This window comes from Ictidomys tridecemlineatus, chromosome 15, assembly GCF_052094955.1.
Source record: "Ictidomys tridecemlineatus isolate mIctTri1 chromosome 15, mIctTri1.hap1, whole genome shotgun sequence".
NCBI lineage: Eukaryota > Metazoa > Chordata > Mammalia > Rodentia > Sciuridae > Ictidomys > Ictidomys tridecemlineatus.
The window spans coordinates 34,878,827-34,898,461 of record NC_135491.1 but is presented as its reverse complement, the minus strand read 5'-3'; the positions used below and the strand labels follow the sequence as shown (position 1 = coordinate 34,898,461).

The following is a 19,635-nucleotide window of genomic DNA, read 5'->3' as shown; positions in this document are numbered from 1 at the left end:
GGGTGCTGGGGATTGATTCCAACTGGCATCCCACAGGCCCTGGACCTGTCCTTTACAGCCTAGCAGGAGTACAGGCATTGACTAAATATTCACACTCACATTTACAAAGTGTGACAAGATCCCGAAATAGCTCCCTGGGCTCAGCGAACCAGGAAAGGACTCCAGAGGCGGCGACAGCAGAGTCTAGTTCTGAGGGGTGAGGGGGCAGGTGGAGGAGAGGAGAGCTCACACAAGGACCCTGGGGCCCAGGCTGCAGCAGGAGTTGGGGCCGGGCTTCATCTACTGAGGGATGGCTGTGCAGCAGGGGATCAGACATGCACGTTCCCGGCTCACTTGGGCTGTCACCTGGAGCATAGATTACGGGTTGTAGGGGCGGGGGCAGAGAGGCTGTGAGGAGGCTGGGGAAGAGATTGCTTCAACTGGGGGCTTGACCAGGGCAGGGATGTTCAGCAGCATCGTCTCCTCCTGCTCTGAGCCCTAAGTGCCCTGATGGTATCATGGGACACCTGTCCACGTGCTCTGGGCATTGGGTGTAGGCCAGTCAATAAATTGTACACCAACTCTTTGTGACAGTGCCCTCACCCAGCTGCCCAAAAGCCTCCCTGGCCTTCCGAGCCCAGCTCCGAGCCTGTTCTGCTTGCCCTGCTGTCTCACCCTTGTCAAGCACAGAGCTCCTGAAGTCCACCCTCCCGCTCTCCCCCCAACCCCGGAGCCTTCCGGATTGAGCAGACTGCAGCTGACAGCTTCGCACGGCTCTTGGCCTCCCCCTGCATCCCTGAGACACAGCTACCCTTGACACAAATGACACAAGCACTTGACAGTGTTTTTCTGCCTGATTTAGTGGCTTCAACTAGATGGCCTACGTGTGCCAGCTGTGGGAGAGTAAAACGTGCCACCCCAAACATATTTGTTTGGCACACTTCAAACTGCATATTTGCAGTCACAGGAGTAGCTCTGAAAAGCTGTTCTTTTGTAAAAGAAATTTATATCTGTCTATCTCAGTACGTAAAAGGCAGGTGCAGATGGGGCATTTCTGTCTGATAGCCCCATTCTGTCTGGGAGGGACCTTCCCACAGGAAGGAGACACTGGGGGTCTGACACCGTCTAGACTGATGGGCACAGGTGGCTGGCTTGGAAGACTCCCTCTGTGGCCCAAGAGAACCTTGTTTGCTGTTCACATTCTCCAGTGCCACATCCCTTTCCCTGAAGCGCAAGCCCAGGTCTCTGGAGGCTGTACAGGAGAGGCAGCCGGGCACCCCTCTTGGTGTCTCACTATGGTCTAGGCATAACGCCATACTGGCATGCTCCCGTCACCTGTCTACTGGCCGTTGTGACCAACATGATAGAAACTTCAGAGGGAAAGTGTAAAACTTCCCAACAGTCAGTGCTGCTGCTCCTACTGGGCAGGGACCATACCCTTTTTCGCAGTCCCCTGTCTGGGGCCACAGTTTCAGGTGGCACCCTGGAGCTGGCAAGGCTCCCTCTCCTGCTGGGCAGTCTGGTGCGAACTTCCTCCTCAGGTCCCCCTTCAGTTTCAGTGTTTCCCAACCTTGAACTCGGGGTTTTCTTTCTCTTGGAAGACCTCTCTGCCTGGCAATTGTCTGAACTTAGCAATTCTGCCAGGAGAATTTATAGAACTTTCTAGAATTTAAAGAACTGAGATGGGGGTGGGGGAAGGAGAAGAGAGGTTTTAGATCTGGTTCCTCAGATTTAGTGGATGGAACTGTTGAGAGCCTGTTGGATAAGAGACCTGACTGTGGCCACAGGCGAGCACAGAAGGTCAGTGTCCTCACTGCCCACTGATGACCCTCGCCTGACAGAGAACCCTGCCTGTCTCTGCCGAGTCCCGGAGGCCCCAGACTGCCTATGCTCCTGCCCTTCAGGACAAATGCACAGAAGTACACTGGTCACTCACCCGCAGGCTGGTGGCTTGTGATACACGCACAGCTGCCTCTTCCCCCCTCCCCGACTCTTTCCCTGGCAGTGCCAGGCCTCAGTCTCCTCTCCCACACAGCTTGGAAGCTTCTGGTCCTGGGGCCCAAGGATGTGCTCTGGTTCACACACGACATGCCCCAGAGGCAGACATTGTGGCGTTCTCTTGCCCGTGCCTGGTGTGGCCCCAGGACCAGATGACACCTTGACGGGAGCAGGTGAGGCTTTTGTTGCTCTGTGGCCCTCAACTTCACCTGCCCTGGGGCCAGGCATGACAATGGATGGTGGCCAGCTGGAGCACAGCTGGCATCAGAGCTGCTGTGTGGCTGGCCCTTTCCCTGTGTCTCAGCACGTGTTGGTTATCTACCCGTGAACAGCTCAGTGCCCAGGCAGTGATGTTCCTGGGGGGCAAGCCGAGATGGATGATGGGGGCCTGCTTCTCATTAATGGGTTAAAAGCACCCACTCCGGAGCCAGGCTGCCCGGATCTGACCTGGCTCCACCATTTACTAGTGGGTGACCATGGGCTGCTCCTCTCTGAACTCCAGCTCTCCTCACTGGTAGGACAAAGACAATTATAGAACCGACATACCCATCAGATCCTGTCAAGAAACACCGGTAAGAGAAGAGGATCAAATGGGTTAACCTGTGCAAAGTGCTCAGAACAACACAGGCACGCAGAGCTGCCCGGGCTGCCCCTTTCTGCCACTCCTGGAGGCAAGAAGAGTGCAAGGAGGGCAATGGCTTAGGCAACCCTGACCCTTTGAATGCATGATGGCAGGTATTCTGGTTTAGAAATGCGGTGTCCCCCCAAAGCTCCTGTGTTGATGTGGGCACACTCAGACATGGGGTGAGGTGATTGGATCAGGAGAGCTGTGATCTGATCAGTCCATCTTCGTTTGTGTGGACTAAGTGGGTGGTGACTGTAGCACATGGGGCCTGGTTGCAGGAAACGGGCCGTTGGGGGGTTCCCTGGGGGTGCATCTTCCCTGTGGCCCTCCTCCTCTCTCTGCTTCCCAGTCTGCAAGGCCTGGGCAGTTTCCCTCCACTGTGCCCTTCCTCCACATATGCTGCTCTCTTTGGGCCCCAAGCAATGGAACTGGCCCACTGTGGACTGAACCTCTGAAACTCTGAGCCAAAATAAACTTTCCCTCCTCCAAGTTGTTCTTATTAGGCATTTTGGTCACAGTGACACCAAGCCAAGAGCACTGGCCCAAACCTGAGGGCTTGTTCTTAGTCACAGGCTGATCTGTCCCCTGCAGGGCCTCAGCACTGTGGGGCCAAAGATGGCAGCAAGGGAGGCAGATGGCAGTGACCCTGCTGTCCAGCTTCCAGGGGGTTAAGGGGGCTCTGGAGGGGGACTCTGCAGCAGGAAGGCAAGGCCACTGTGGCTACTGGAGGTGGACGTGTGGTTCTTGCTCCCGGTAGGGGAAGGATGGAGGCTCACAGTAAGGTACTCCCTGACCCAGAAACTGGAGACCTGGCTCTTGTCCTAGCTCTACTGTCACCGGATGGCATCATCTTGGGCAAGTCTCCTCACACTGTGCCTTAGTGTCCCTTTCAGTGAAAGGAAGGGTGCCCTGGGAACGGTTATGTTAGGATTCTTGGGAACAAACAATGGTGTGGGGAACCCTGGGTGGGCCGTGTGCACAGGCCTCCTGCCTGGGCCTTCCTGGTGAGCTACACACCCTGAGGGCCATGGACGCCACATGAAGGAAGCGTGGGGAAGACGCGAAGCTTCCCTGAGGAGGCAGGAGGAGTGCTGGCCTCTAAGACTGAGTGTGGCCAGAGGAAAGACCCGCTGGTGAAGCAGTCTGGACTGAGGAGCAGGCCCACCAGGACCCCTGTCCTGCGAGGGGAGGCGCCCCTCAGTGGCCAGAGCGGGTGGGGACCTGAGATTCCGATGCTCTGGCCCCGGGGAGGAGAATCACTGGGCCTTGACTAAAATGTACACCTGAAGCAAATCAACCAGATCCAGCAAGGAGACCTCGGACTACCCTGCCCACTGGGACAAACTGTTTGTCACCGGCTCTTCCCTCCACTCAGATGCCTCCTGGCCCACGCCATGGAGAACCCACTCTCCTTGGCCTGGCGCACAGGCCTTCCACATCCAGTTCCCTCCTGCGAACGGCAGCCTTCCCTCCCCTTTCTCCCTTGGCGGCTGGCTGAAGGGGCAGATGCAGCAGCCTCCTTAGCTGCCATGGAGGCAGAGACCCTGAGTGTGACAGCCACAACAGAGAAGCCTGACCCGCTGCCACATCTGGGCTGCTCAGGAGAGACAGAAATGTGTTTTTAATCTTTGTCATGCTGCTGTAACTTTGGGGCTCTGCTAGCGCAGAGTAGACACTGGTATTATTTCCATTTTACAATGAAGGATAGTGAGGAGTCTGCCTGAGGTCGCAAAAGTAAAAAGCAGAAAGCCAGTTTTGCCTTGGGCCTGCCTGACTCCAAGCCCTGTGCTCTTTGCCACACCACACACTGGGCTTCCTTCAAGCATGTGCGTGTGGTTCTCCATGACAAGATGCACCAGCCCGAGCTTCCTGCTGCAGAGTGCAACCCTTGGACGTGATCCCAGGGAAGGAAGGCAGAGTCTGAAGTCAGGGACTTCGTCATTCAGGTCCACAACCACAGATTCAGGAAAGAGCAACAGAGCCTCCGCGGGGTGCCCTGGCCTCGAGGACTGTGCCCAGAGAGACACCCTGGGCCAGGAGAGCTGCCCTTCCTTTCCTAGGCCAGTCGTCACCTGGGGAACCAGCTGGTGTCGGAACCAGGAGGGACTGGGGCTGCCATGGGCAGTGTGGCAGGAAGGAGAGAGGAAGGAAGACAGAGGGTGGGCAAGGAGCAGCAGGCTCCTGCAGAGCTGGAAAAGCTGGACCGAATTCCGCAGTGAGCTATTTCAGTACTGTGCCCTGGGGACTTCAGACCAGAAATATCGGGGGAGGTGAATTTGGTTGTGCAAATGATCCTGATCCACATCTTGAGAGGCCCTCAGCTGCTTTTGGGCTGAGGCCTGCTAGCACTTTTGCTGGGCCATGTAAGCTTGCTGCCTGGGCCACAGGGGTCGTGGGCACGGATGGGCAGTGACTCGTGCATGCCATGTGTGGCCCAGCATGCTGTTCTGCAGGCGCTGCCTCCCATGGCTATTTGATCATGAAAATACGTAACTCACCTATGATTTACAACTGAGGAAACTGAGGCCAGGGGTGAGCTCAGAAGGGGTGGGAGTCAGGGCTGAGCAGGAGGCAGTGGCTGTGGATACACTGACTGGAGGTGGTTTTCCCCAAGGATGCCCACTGCAGGGAGGCCAGGACTGCCGCCATCCTAGGGCCTGGGGGTCCGTCTGCCTTGGTTGTGGGCAGCAGGCCTTTATGTGTTCATCAGACATCTGCTGGGCTTAGCATGCTCTGTGCCAGGCAGTGTGCCTGGAGGTTTCGTGGTCCCTCAGGGTCACGTGACACAGGAAGGCTCCATGTCTGGTGGACTGTGGGCATACCCGAAGCGAGGCCCAGTTCTCTCTGGACTGATGGTACCTCTCTTGATCCCTGGACACCTGCAGTGGCCTCTCAGCTCACCTCTCTGCTGAACTCCTGCTGTCTATCCACTGTCTCCACAGCCATAGTAGGACTTCCCAAAGGCAAGCCATGCTTCAGACTAGCTTCAAGCCTCCAGTGGTTTCCTGCTGAGCTGGGAACAAAGCCAAAATGCCTTCCATACCTAGAAGCTCTCCTGCCTGAGTCCTCTTCCTGTGTCATCTCTTGCCCCTGTCCCTCCTTGACCTTTGGGTTCCACCAACACTGGACCTTACGCTCAGTTGGGGTTCCCCATGTCAAGTCTTTGCATGTGTTTTTTCGCCTGCCTGAAACATTCTCCCTCCGATCACTCCTTGTTTGTCTCATTAATGCGCCAGGCCCTTCTGCTTTCTGTCAGATGCCTTGTCCTCAGCACAGGCCAGCCCAGGCCCATGTCAGGAGACTCAGCTCCCTGGAACTCCACAGCACTGTGCACCTGCACTCCAGCTGAGCTCCAGGCTGGCATACACCTGCTCACGATTGCTCCCAGGCTGCCCAGTGTTTACCATGCTGTTGGCCACACAAGGCCCAACACATCTATCGATCTATCTATCTATCATCACAGAGCTGCAGTGGTCCTCATAAAAATGAACACAGCAGCTGACATTTCAGGAGCCTCTGCTCTGTGCCACGCACCATGCTAAGTGCCTCCCTCCCCACCCCAACACTGGGACACCCTTCCTTGGGCAGAACCGTCTCCACCCTTCCCAGACGGTCATGCAGCCTTATCTGCTGCTCTTCTCCTTTCCTTGTCCCTTTCCTCTCTCTGTGAGCCCTCCTGTTCTCTCCTTGTCTCTACCTCTTTGGGTGTCTCTCCTAGGCCTTGCTGGGTCTGGTTCAGTGGTAACTCCCCTCAGCCTCACCTCTGCGGAGTCAGCAAGGGGGCAGGCCTGTGGCGTGCCCTATCTCCCAGCCTGGAACTAGAACCCACGGGTGATTTTTGGGAGGAGATGGCACCACATCCTTGACCTGCAGGAGCTAAGATGCCTTGACACTGACCTTTTACCTGGTTTGAAAACTGTCACACTCTGTTGTTGAGACCTGGCCCCTACCACATATGGTAGAACTGGTAAGAAGGGGCAGGAAATGGGCACTTTGCTTGTTCTCCCCTTGTGTGATCTCTTGGCCCTAACGACCCTGTGCGTAGGTATTTATTATTACTTCTACCTTTGAGATGAGGAAGGTGAGCCATGTGACTAGACTACAGTGCAATGGCTGGCAAAGAGCAGGGCCAGGGTTCAAAGTCCTGTCTCCTGACCCCAAAGCCTGACTCTCACCCATGCTGAACTGCCTCACCTTCCTGGGCACTGCCCTCTGGAATTCTGCCTCTAAAATGAGGTCCCAACAGGCTATTTTTTTTTTTTTAATGGGGATTGAACCAGGGCCTTGAGCATTTGAGGCAAGCACTCTACCAACTGAGCTACATCCCCAGCCCCCAACAGGCTCATCTCGAAGGCCCCTGCTGGCTCAGCAGCTGGGAAAGACCAGAATCTTCTGGTGGAGATCTCTCTTGACACTGGCCCACCTCCCTCCTCATCTCCAACTTTCCCAAAGGTCCCCAGGGAAAGGCGAGATGAGCTGGGTGATGGGAGGGTGCTGTGTGTCCACGTCCCCTGCCACCTGGGGTCCTCTGGCTGCCCACCACAGGAACAGCAGCACTGGCTGGCCCTGCACCACTGCCATATGAATCGCATCCTCCACAGACCGAACAGCTGGCAGGGCTAAAGTCAAGGAGAGTGGGGGATGGCTTGTGGTGGGTGGCCTGCCCAGCATCCATTTCTTCTGATTCCATTTCCTTTTTCATGGCCACCTGGCTTCTTTTATTTATTTGTGTGTTTATTTACTTTGTAGAGCCTCAGGCACATCAGTCAAGTGCTCTGCCACTGAGCTACACCCCAGCCCTGACCTATGTCCTATGGGACATTCACTTGCCCCAGGAATCCCTCAGCCCATCACTCACAACTTTGCCTTCCCTGGATCATAGGGGGTGGTTCAGGGGCGAGCCTGTGATCTAGCTGTGGCCGACAAGAGACACAGACTCCTGGGACTTGGTTGAGACTCAGGGAAGAGAGAGACTGCACCTTGTGCTCTGGTCAGTAACCATGACCCAACCGCTGTATCAATCCCCTGCAGAGTGGAGGAGTGATTCTGAGGATTCTGAGGGTAAAGACCACCCAGTAGGAGAGGGTGCAGAGATGGAGGTGGTTAAACAAGTCTCACTATAGCTGACCTCTGGACTTCCTAAGCACTGGGCCAGCTAGCTGATTTGTTCTGTTTTAATTAGCCAGTTTTCAAGTTTGGTTATATCTTCTATCATCACTTGCAACCACAAGTACCCTAACTTACTCAGAGGGGGTCTCTGGCAGTGGTGCCTGACAACTGTTGGCTGCTAGGCGGATGAAGGAGGGGGACCGACTGAGTGAAGCAGGAGCAGGGAATGTGTGTCGCAGGGGAACGAACACCAGCTCTGTCTTCCTAGGGACGCCTCCTCACCGTGGTCTGGCAAGTGTTTCTCAAAGGTCCACGTGTTGAAGTCTTGACTCTAGCACTGCTGGGAGATGGTGGGACCTTTAGGACGCAGGTCTGGTGGGGGGTCCTTGGGCCACGGGGGGCATGCTCTTAGTGGGACACTAGCCCCTTCCCCTTCTGCCTCCTGGGCCATGATGTAAGTGATTTTCTGCCATGTACTTGCCATCACTACCATCTGGCATGTCCATCAGAGGCCCCCCAAATGGGACTGCCCAATCTTGGACTAGAAACTACAAAACCATGAACCTAATTAAATCTTTTCTCTTACAAGTTAATTATCTCAGGTATTTTATTAATAGTGATGGAAAGCTGACTAACATACACCAGCGTCCCACAGATAAGGTCCTCAACAGTGGGCCTCTGGGCTGGCCATCCCCACCAGTCTGGGACTTATAGCTACATCTACATAGTGCTACTGCTACAACAATCCTAACCCCTTTCTCAATCCCTGACACCCACTGTCACATTAAATTCTAGCTTACTGGTCCCTGAGGTTCCTCCATGGTGGCCAGGAAGGGACTGTACAGTCACAAAGGGCTCAAATATGGAGCATGGACCAAATGGGGTACTAGAGTTGGGAAGAGACTTCTTGGAAGGAAAGGTGACAGTGCCCATCCAAGCTCTAATCTGTGTCCAATTATAGGACCACGTGGCTAGCACTGTACTGTGAATTAGTATCTCTTACAAATCCTATAATTATTTTTTAGGGAGCACAATTATATTCCATTACATTTGTGGCAAGTCCAAAGCATTAATTTGCCATGTAAACATAGTTAAATAGATCACAATTTTGTGACCTTGTTTTGGGGGTTTTTCATTTTTCAATATTCTAGGAGCCTGAAAATATGGTCTTGGCCTTGCAGGCCTCTCTCAGCTGTTCTGCGGCAGTGAGGTCTTTCAGCAGCTTCTTTGTCACCTTGAAACAACTACTCTGAGCTCAAAGGATGTACCCACAGTGCTCCTTCTCAAAGGCAAGCCTCTCGGGTCCTCTGGTGGGACAGCCAGGCAGTAGGGGCGGGGGTGGGGTCCCAGACACCCAAGGAGAGGGCCAGTAGTGGGGACTCACTCCAGTCTTGAAGCATTTTTCTGCCACCAGGGCAGAGTAAGCGGGGCTCACAGGGAGGGAGGAAGGAGGGGAGCGAGCTGGCGAGAGGGAAAGAGACACATGGAGTGTGCGGACAGGTCCAGGCCCTGCTGCTGGTGTTCGGTGTCCGCTGGAGCCTTTCATTTAAGTTTCCTTTCACTTTTCTCTTAAAATTCGTGCCCCTTTTGCACCATCATGCAGAGACTGATGGTGGCCCAGCCTTGAACACAACTCTGCGTGGCACTGCAGGAAAGATGGGCTGGGCCACCTGGAGGCCAGGAGCTGGGCAGAGCCTCTGCAGGGACCAGGGAGCCTGCCTGCTGGAGGTGGGTGAGGCCGGGTGCCAGGCTGCGACGTAGGGACACCCTTGCGCAGGCACTCCACCCACCAGTTTTGCGCTGCCAGGATTCATCAGTCACCCAGCTGCTTCCTTGTCTTGGATACCCTTCGGGACAACATTCTAGTTTCTGAGCCTATTTTAAAAAAAGGCAAAAGCTACAGAAGAAACGAGACCCACCTTGCCATCAGCCACCGCGGACTTAGTACACCCACTCTTGAGTTACTGAATTCCCATCCCAGTCCACTGAAGTATGGCAGGCAATGACTGGTGCCATCCCCAGGCCCTTTTCTCCTGCCTGTGTGACGACGACAGGGTCCCAAAGCCTCATTTCAATGTGGAGAAAGGAGAAGTCCAGGGTGCCTCACTTCCTCCTTCTCCCCTAGACTCCTTTTGGGAGCATGTGATGCTCGCTATCTTGGAACCAGGAGCATCCAGAGTGTCATCCAGTGCTGACCCAGGCTCCGATGCTACACAGCTGAGAAGCAGGACTACCAACTCCAGGGACTTCCTATCTAGTGGACACTGGCTGTCCCTGTTGGGCCTCTACTGGTTGTGTGAGTCTTACCTGCATCCTAAGGTATACAGCGAAGCTCAGAAGAGTTGAGCGACTTACTCAAGGGAAAGCACTTAGCACTCCTAGTAAGGCCTCACCTAACACTGGTGCACCTCCACACTGTCAGAGCAGTCGCCCTTGTGTGTTGAAGAACAGGCCAGGGAGCTTATCCACAGCTGCCTTGGTGCCTCTGGGTCAAAAGCCTCAAGATGGGAAGGGCATGAACTTTCTCCTAGGTGAACTGTTGTCTCTAGAAGTTTAGTCCAAAATTTAACTTCTTCAGAATGTTCAGTGAGTAGCACATTCAGCCCAGCCTCCCACAGGAATATCCTTCACCTCTGGATATGAATCACAAACCCTGGTCTGATGTCTATGGGGAGGATCCAGTGGTCAGTGTGAGCCTCCTTCAAGAAGGGAACACAACAGTGTTCTTGACACTTGATTGACTAAAGCAGGGAAGGGTGCAGGTCAGACAAAGGTTTTCTACTTAGCCAGAAGTAAACCTGGGTAAATCCTAAGACTCTGCTGATAACTCTCACCTGCTGGGCACGTTCTTCCCCTCATTAGCACCTCTTCACTAAATGCAAACAATGCAGTAAGTGGACTTGTCTAAGCCTATTCCTGCTGCTTCTCTAGGATGGACAGGTAGTTGGTTGGTAGTAGGACTGAACACAGGCAAAAGCAGTGCTCCTCCTGCATCCTGTCAGGCCCAGGCACACTCCTCTACTGAGCACAGGCAGCACTCTTCCAGGATGGGCCTCCTCTAGTTATAGTCCAATCAACCTTTTAAAACCAAGGGTAGGGGGCTGGGTTTGTAGCTCAGTGATGTAGCACTTGCCTAGCACGTGTGAGGCACTGGGCTTGCTCCTCAGCACCACATAAAAATAAATAATAAAATGAAGGTATTATGTCCATCTACAAAAAAAAAAAACACCCAAAACACAAAACAACCCCCCCTAAATATCCCTTTGCTTTGAGGCATACGAGACTAATATTAGCTATTTTTTTTTGAGACCTACTATGTGCTGAACTTGCACCTACTGAATCATTTAATGGACAACCCCCACGCTCTGGGTCACTGTTACTGTCTTCACCTCACCATCGCCAGGTGTGTAACTGAGGAAGGTGATGCTGTCTACACCAGGAAGCGGAGGAGCTGGGCCTCCACTCAGGCAGTGCAGCCCCAGAGCCCCACGCTCCACTATGCCTCACTGTGCTGCTGGAGGTGTGCTACTGATGTATCTGCCCCTGGCCGCCCTCGCAGGGGCAGAGTCTGGGGCTCCACAGCCACCTTCGACTGGCTGGAGGGGTCAGGAAAGCATGCAAAGAGGTATATTCTGCATCTTTCATTCCTTCTTCAATGGCCGCATCACTTCAGGGCAGGGGCCACGTCTGTCCTGTTCTCAGGCATATCCTTAGCACCGGGCTCAGCACATGGCCCGGAAGAGGCACACAGCTGTTGGGGGAATGGGGTCACTCATGGACTCAGAGCTGCACTGGTCACAGCCAGACACCGAGGATGGTGATGAGGGGAAACGCAGATGAACAAGACCATCCTACCCCCAGATTCACTGTCTGGCTGTGGTGGCTAACAGCCATGAAGTAGAGTGCTGGCCCGGCAGGGGGGTTTGGAGGAGGGAGTGGCCCATTCAGCTGAGGACACCCACCACCCTGAGGAGGAATGGCTCTTGAGAGAGATTAGTCTCTCCTCTTCCACTTCTATCTTGAACTTGTGTTCCTTGGAGTCCGATCTTCCTTTTAGAGGAGAACCTTTTACTGCCACTGTAGACCAAGTTACCCCAGCCAGGTGACCTAGGGGACCTGACCCAGCCTTAGAGCCCAGAGAGCTGGTTAGCCGGGCTGCACCTTGGAAATCAGGAAGACACCTTAGCGATGGCTTCTCTGTACAAGGTTGGGCACCCCTGGTCTTGGCGGCCATCCTTGCCATTCTGCGAACTGTTTCCCAGGAAGTGTGTGTTCAATAAGTATCTGCGGCATGACTGACCGGAAGAAAATGAAGCCCTAAGTTGGTTGGGTGATTGGTGCAGCTTGGTGGGATGAGAGAATTCAGCAGTTCTGATCTTGGGACTGCCACATATTCCCTGGAGAAAGTCTCTTCTCTGGGCCAGCGAGGCCCCTTGTGCCCACCTGCACGATGGAGCAGCAGAATGAGATTGTCTTAAATGAAGGCGTTTTAAGGTCTGTCCCCTGGGTAGAGAAAAGGCCAGGACAGGGCCAGGCTGTGGGGCTCGCAGGTGGGTACTCAGTCCATGACATGCCTCAGTGTACCTGCCTCTTCTTGGCCTCAGGAGTGGGCTTTGGCAGTAAGAGGCCTTCCTCTGCCTCCTCCTTCAACTCCATCAGCACTGATGACCATCACTGAATATCCACAGGCCCCAGGGATCTCGGGTAGACCCAGGCCAGAGGGGCCAGAGGACTCCTTGTTTTGCCTGCTTCAGAATTCAGGCACACAAGGTGAAGAGCACTGTGTGGTAGAGAGGGCACCACAAGTTCCATGATTAGAAAAAGACAGTGTTCTGAGCTCCACTGTGCAACTTAAATGTCAAGATTCCTTTCACCAGAGGAGATCCAATGACATTCTGGAAACTAAGTATGAAATTCGATTCTGTCTCCCCAAAGGGATGCCATTATCTCTAGGGGGGCATTCTAATGAAGCCCCTTGGTGGGCAGAGGAGCCCTGGGCAGCAATTCCAGCAAAAAGATCTTCTGTCTCTTGCCTGCTTAGGCAGGAGACTTGGTAGCTAATTAGAAAGTGCCTTGCACTTTTATTTCTAAACTAAAAATGCAGATAACACCTTGTCCATTCTTCACTAGATTTCTGTGAGGATAATTCATCAATACTTTATCAATTAATAATAATAATAATTAAAAACAATGGAAAGAACAATAGCTAGCATGTGTTGAGAATTTTCTGTGCCCAGCACTATTCTATGCACTCTATATACTCTTAGAGCAGTTGATGCAGAGGCTAGGAAGGTTGTGACTCTTTTACAGTCAAAGGCACCAAGGTGAGGAGAGGTTACAGTGTTTACCCAGGGCCACACAGCTGGTAGCAGAGTTGGATTTGAACCCAGCATCCAATATTTCTTACGTCAGGCATTGTGTTAGACGATTAAGATGTATAGGAGTTTATATTTGAGAGAAACAGGCATATGTGCAAATAGTTAAGAAAAAAGGAAGGAAGGAAGGAAGGAAGGGAAAGCACTTTTAACTGAGTAACACCTTATATAATAAGTTCAAGGTGTTACTTTGCTTCTAAGGGGGCAGAAAAGCATAATGCCTGTCTAATCCCATCGTAAGGGTCACAGCTGAGACCTCTATAACAAGATAGCCAACAAGAGAAAAGCACTACACATTTATTTACCTACAGTTTCAGGTGACAAAGAGGAATGAAGAAACGAAGACCCAAAGGTCCAGGGAAACCTGTCTGTTTTCATGCCTAGGTCCCATGAAGAGTGGACCGCTGCATAGAAATTTGGTTGGACCAAAAGGAAGCAATGTGATGTAGTAGATCAGACAGGGTGGCCAGAGAATTTCTTTATGGTTGCATAAAGAGAAGGTTAGAGTCAGAGGTTAGATGAGCTGCCTTGGGGAAGAGGTATTCTGGTTTCTGTGACTTCCTGGAGGGTGAGGAGGGAGAGACGGGGCAGAACAGGACTGGAAAGTGACTGCTTCTGACCTTTTCCTGTGTCCCTCAAAGTCCTCAGCATGGCAAACACCATACTTTGGGGTATTGGTTTTTCCCCAACATTATTGTTTCATTAGTCTATATGATTTACATATTCAAATATACATATACGCACTATAAATTTTTTATCTATTTATACACACGTGTGTGAGACAGATCTTATTAACATGGGATTGTTCAAAAACTTTCCCCTCCCCTCCCCTCCCGGGCTGGTCAAAGTGAACTTTCTAACCCCTTCGACGCCCAGTCTCCCCATCCTTCCTTCCAGTGTCTGAGTTCAGGCCCCTCTGGCAGCCAAGTTCCTCTGCTCTAGTGTGCAGCCATAGGCCTAAGGCTAAGGAGGGAGGAAGCCAGGAGAAAACCTTAGCTGAAAGGTTAAGACAATTTACATAATAATGACCTGGGAGGGAGGAGGAGAGAGGAAAGGAAGGGGCCAAGGAAAAGGAAAGTGAGGAGGAAGGAGGGGGAGAAAAAGAGGGTGAGGGTGGGGAGCGCTAGGGTGATCTGAGGGAGAGGGCCCAGAAGGAAAGCCCTGCAGGCGGGGACAGCAGAGGCCTACCAGGGGCAGCTAAGGGAGTGCAGTGGGACAGCAGGAACATGGCCAAGGACCTATGAGTAAAGCAGTGGAGTTGTCTGTGGGTCCCTTTACATGCTCTTAGAGAGCCTTAGGATAAGAATGGTATTCTTTCAAGGATTTGGTTTGCCTGACTGTACAGTGCCTGTTTCAGTGGGTCTCTGCTTTGCACCTGAGCCACAGGGACTGTGGTTCTGTCAGGGTTACACGTCTGTATTATGTACTTATGTATTTTGTATGCACGACTGGGCAAGTCACCTAGCTTCTTTGTGCCTTTTTTTATATTTATTTTTTAGTTGTAGTTGGACACAATACCTTTTATTTATTTATTTATTTTTATGTGGTGCTGAGGATCGAACCCAGGGCCTCGCATGTGCTGGGCGAGTGCTCTACCGCTAAGCCACAACCCCAGCCCCCCCTTTTTTTCTTACTAAATGGACATAATAGTAGAACCCACTGCCCAGGTGGTTGTTAGGATGAAATAATTTCAAATAAAATAATGCATATTAACTAATAGGCCCTGGGACATAAATATCAGAAGTCACTTTTATACTGGAGCCATTAGATCCTGGAGCTCCCAGTCCCTGAATATACCCACTTGCTGATTATTGCACCCACAAGATTTGCAAGAGCACTCCTGGGGTAGTGGCTCCTGACTTCCTGCCCAGATGCTCCTTGTTCCCACCCCTCCAGGCTGGTAACACTAGTGTCTCAGTTTCTTGTCCTTATTCTTTTGTCCAGTAGTCAACCTAGCACCGCATCCCTCAATTTCTCGTCACTATATCTCACCGAGCTGCTTTCCTTTCATGCCTACACGCCTCCCGCATGGTCTACTGTTGTAGCTTCCTGACCTGCCTCCTCACCTTCAGCTTGTCCCAACCTGGGCCACTCTGCAGAGGCCATCAGAGGAAACGCTGAGAATGTCACTTTCATCCCATCCCTCCCCAACTCCAAACCTGCCAACGGCTGCTACTACCAACAGGAAAAAACCCAGACCCCCAAACAGCAAATCTGGACCCACCTGTGTCTTCCACCTTTCCCACACCTGGTCCATACCCTCCACCTGCTCCTGGCCACAGCCTCCTCTGCCAATCAAATCTCCTTTGGTCATGACCAACTACTGCCTTTACCCAGTGCTCACTGGCTGCTTCAGCCGCCTTCCTCGCCCACACCTGCACTTCTTAACCCACGCCCACGCTTCAAGACTGCTCCTACCTCCTTTCCTCTAGGCAGCCAGCCCTCCCTGACCACCACATGGAAGCCGTGGTCATGCAGCTCATGAGCACGGTCTTCCCTAGAAAATAACCATGTCCTGAGAGGTCCGTCCACGTGCCTTTGAATCTTGTCTGCACAGGGCTTCGCATAAGCTACACAAGACAGGTGCTCAACGACCACCACCTGGTCATTTAGAGACGAAACTCCACGCACTTTCCTTTTTTATCTGAGAATTGAGAGAGCAAAACATGTTCTCTTCCATACAAGGAATGTTTTTTGAAGACCTACTATGTTCTTAACAGTGTACTGGCTGTTGGAGTGAGGACATAACCCAAGGATGAATGACAAAAGCCTTAACCATGAAGACCTTAAATTACAGTGGGTTCTTATTCCATGCCCCATTGGTAGGTAGAAGAACCCTGTAAGGTTGTATACACATTTCCTAGGAATGTGCACACGTGCCCCTTTCTGCAGAAGGCTCATGGCAGGAGATGGCACCACAGCCTCCCTGCCAGCACATGGGGAGGTACTCAACAGGGAGAGAGCATGGTGCTGTTTCTCTGCTGGAGAAAGGAAAGGGAACCAGGAATGGGGGAGGGGAGCCCAGCTGGTCCTTACTGAAGGGGGCAGTCTCAGGAACCAGGGAGGCAGAGAGCAGGGTCTGCAGAGTCCTGGAGGAAGCGGGGCAGGTGACATCTTGGGGAGGGCTCTGTAGTCTGGTGAGGCTGGGCCCTGGGGCCTGGGGCCACAGACTGATGTCCCCCACCCCCAGGCTCAGGCCTGGGTGCAGGCACAATCATGAGGACAAGGGAGGAACCAATCAGTCCTCCTTCCTCTGGGGCAGGTGGGGAGTCAGTGGCCAAAAGAAGCAGCCTGCAGCACCTGTTCTGTGGATGGGACGGAGGCAGCAAAGATGCTCTCAGATGCTCTTCTGTGGGGAGGACACACAGCTGGCGGGCCCAGCAGGCAAGAGACCCCCTGAGGGCTGGCGAGGGGCAGGGGAGGGGAAGGTATAGAAGGACAGTCTTTTCTTTAGGGTTCAAAAAACAGTCTGAGTCTGTACTGGTGGGTGGTTCCCCAACATCAAATGGCAGCTCCCCCAAGGGGAGAAGCCACAGGGGAGAAGCCCTGGGGACCAGAGAGGGCAGCCACCAGCCACCACTGGCCAGTTGTGGCAGCCTGGGCTGGGCCCAGCTTTACCTCCTCCCAGCACGGGGGCTCTCTCCTGGGCTGCGGAACGTAAGGTGGGTGCCCCCCGGGTCCTTTCAAGGCACCCTGTTCTCTCTCTTCACAGTGTGGCTGGCAGGGGAGGCTCTTGTTTGTCTTCACACGACACTGGGAAGCTCCTGGCCACAGGGAAAGGCCCTGGCTCCTCGTGGCTTCTCCACACCAGCAGTCACCGAAGCCCTCCTGGCGAGGGTGTCCTCACCCACAGGGTAGGACCCACTGCCACTTTCTTCTGCCCAGATTCCCACCAGCCTGCTCCTGGGAAGCCCTTCCTCAGCTGCCTGGCTTCCGGCCTGAGTCTGGGTTCATGGTCTTTTCCTACGTGTCATGGTGTCAGAGCACAGAGGGGAGGGGCTGTGCACAGGGGCGAGGGGCTGTGCGCCGGGGCCTTATCAGGAAGGAAGACGGTGCCTATAAGCCTGTGCTGCCTGGGCACGGACCTGGTGCCTGCCATGGTGCCACTGGCCACTCACAGGACTAGGCTTCTACTCCACTGTGCCCGTGGCTCCTGGGACTCCCACTCTGTTCTCCGTCCCTCCGGATGGACCCCTCCACTCCCTCCTGCTTGAAGGCGGCCTTGACCAGGGACTCCCACGGAGGGAGGAGAACAGCAAGAGAAGGGCTGCTGTCCCCGATGTTCCGCAGTGCGATCCTGAACACATGGCACTCCTAGTGATCCCCAAGCTATTGTCTCTCTGTCAGGATAACAGAAGAGGGGAATCTCACAGAAAGAATTCATGTTTTCCAAAATGGGAGGAGAAAGGCATTTCCCCAGCCACACTAACTTCTCTGGGTTACAGTCAGGACAGGAGACTGTGGTAGGAAGAGTTGACTGGATGCTGCAGGCCACCTGTGTCGGTGTGCCTCTGGCACTGCCTGTCATCCAGTTAGGTGACAGCCAGGTACTCTGTTCCCCCCTTTGCCCAAGGAAGGTAAAAGATCAAAGGCCTGTGCCACGCCTAAAGGTCAGGCCAGCACCACCTGCTCGGGGCATCCCGGCCTTTGTGAACTGTGAAGGGCTCAGCGCAGCGCCTGGCGGCCAGGAGGCGCTCAGCAAGTGATGGCTATCCTGATTCCCTCCACTGCCAGCACTATGACGGCGGACGGGCACTGTGCTCATCTGGAATAACACCGATCATCTCTATGATCTCACTAGGTATTTTCCGAGGGTCTGGTTCCTGTATTCCCAGCACCTACCCACCTCCTGGCACACAGGGAGCCTGCAGTGAATGCCTAACAGAGCCAAGACTACAGAGCTAAGAGTGCCCTCCACTCCTCTTCCCCTTCCATAGGCTTTGGCCCTGTGGCCAAAACCAAGGCCGGTCTCCTGGGGGAGAGGCACCTCCCTATAGATCTAGCCTCCTGCCAGGGCCTGGCTCCCAAACCCTCCCTAGGCTGTCCTGGGACACACTCTCAGGCACCTAAAATTCCCAAGGACCTGGAGAAGCCAGTGCCTGAGCTGGGGCAATTCTGTGCCATGGAATTAGGATTTTCTGCATAAAATATTAAATTTTACATTTAAAGCTATCTGTCACAGATAATTTGTCAGAAGGCCAAGACAGGTTTCCTCTGTGAGAGAGTCAAATTTTAGCTAAGACAGGATATGGGCGTAAGGCACAATCAAGTCACCCAGTGACTAGACACTAACACTCTCACCCAGAGACCCCAACGCAGGCCCCATATCCATTCCAAGGCAGATCCCTTTCCCCAGGCCCCTGGTCTGGAAAGGGACAAAGTGCGGCTTCTGGATTGAACTCTCTGAGGCTGCTTCTCCTCTTCCCGTCGACCTCCTTCTCTTTCATTTGCAGTTGCCACTAAGAGTTCAGTGTTACCGGGAAGGTAAGCGTTTGCAGGGAGAGGCTTTTCTACGCGTACTCCACTCACCACTTCTCAGATGTCTGAAAACAACCTCCAAACCTTCCCCATTCTGGGCCACTGACTTCCTTGGGGAAGGAAAGCCTCACACTTACCCAGGAGGGTCAGGAAACACATCCCTTGGTGTCAAGGAGAGGTCAATTTCAATGGCTGCCCCCAACCCCAACAAGGCATGGGAGGTTCTCCCAGGAGGGGAAATGATGTCAGGCAAGATTTGTTTTGTTCAGTAGTTTTTTTTTTGTTCCAGTTAATTGTGCCAAGCCCAAAACTGACACAGGGTTGTGGCAGCCCCACTTGAGGACAGACCCAGCCCTTTCTCTCTGCAGCACATGCCCTGGGATTCCGCACGGTGGAGACCGCCTGTCAGGGAAGCCCTGCATTTGCCAGGCAGGTTCACAGAATGGCTTAGGTTGTGACTGCCACTGTACAGCGTCCACACAGAGCACGGCCTCTTCTGCTTCCTTTAAGCAGACTGGAGTTATCAGGAGGAGGAGACGGGGCCCGAGACAGGCCCTCTCCTCACTGCACCCTTGGGCTCAGGCGCATGCCTACCTTTTTCTCCTTGTCACCATATTCGACGCCCAAAGTGTCCATGGCCCGGACGATGGCTGCCAGTGACTGAATGGTGTTGCTGTAGACCACAGGCTTGTACTGCTTCACGTCCTCCCCAGAGAAGCCATCTTCATGGATGATCCTGCAGAAAAACCACACACAGCACACCTGATCACACACTGTCCTCACGCCATGCAGAGGGCGCCGGGTTGGGAAGCCCCGTCCACACCCTGGTTTAGTGGGGTGAGGGCTGGATCCCACTGGGACGATGAGTTATTGAGTTGCTGCATTAATGCCACAAAATATGAAGAAAAAAACTTAATTACTGAAAAACAGAATATTGAAAAAAACCCTCATGCACAGTGAAAGAGGTTGCTAGTACTTGATAGCACTTAGAAGAGGAAAGCAAACACTAAGTGCTCAATACATGTTAGTTATTGGTATTTTAAGCAAAGCTTAGGATCTTAAGACAGGTAT

General features: G+C 53.2%; 1 protein-coding gene across 2 annotated transcripts in view; it reads right to left on the bottom strand.

Annotated features, from left to right (window-relative positions):
- Gnao1 (G protein subunit alpha o1) overlaps positions 1 to 19,635 on the bottom strand; it is a 156,551-nt gene that overhangs the window by 57,121 nt on the left and 79,795 nt on the right. For both annotated transcript variants that reach the window (XM_078032343.1, XM_078032342.1), the window contains exon 3: positions 19,159 to 19,300. In XM_078032343.1, the coding sequence (XP_077888469.1) occupies positions 19,159 to 19,300 (142 nt within the window). The remainder of the gene's footprint in view (positions 1 to 19,158; positions 19,301 to 19,635) is intronic.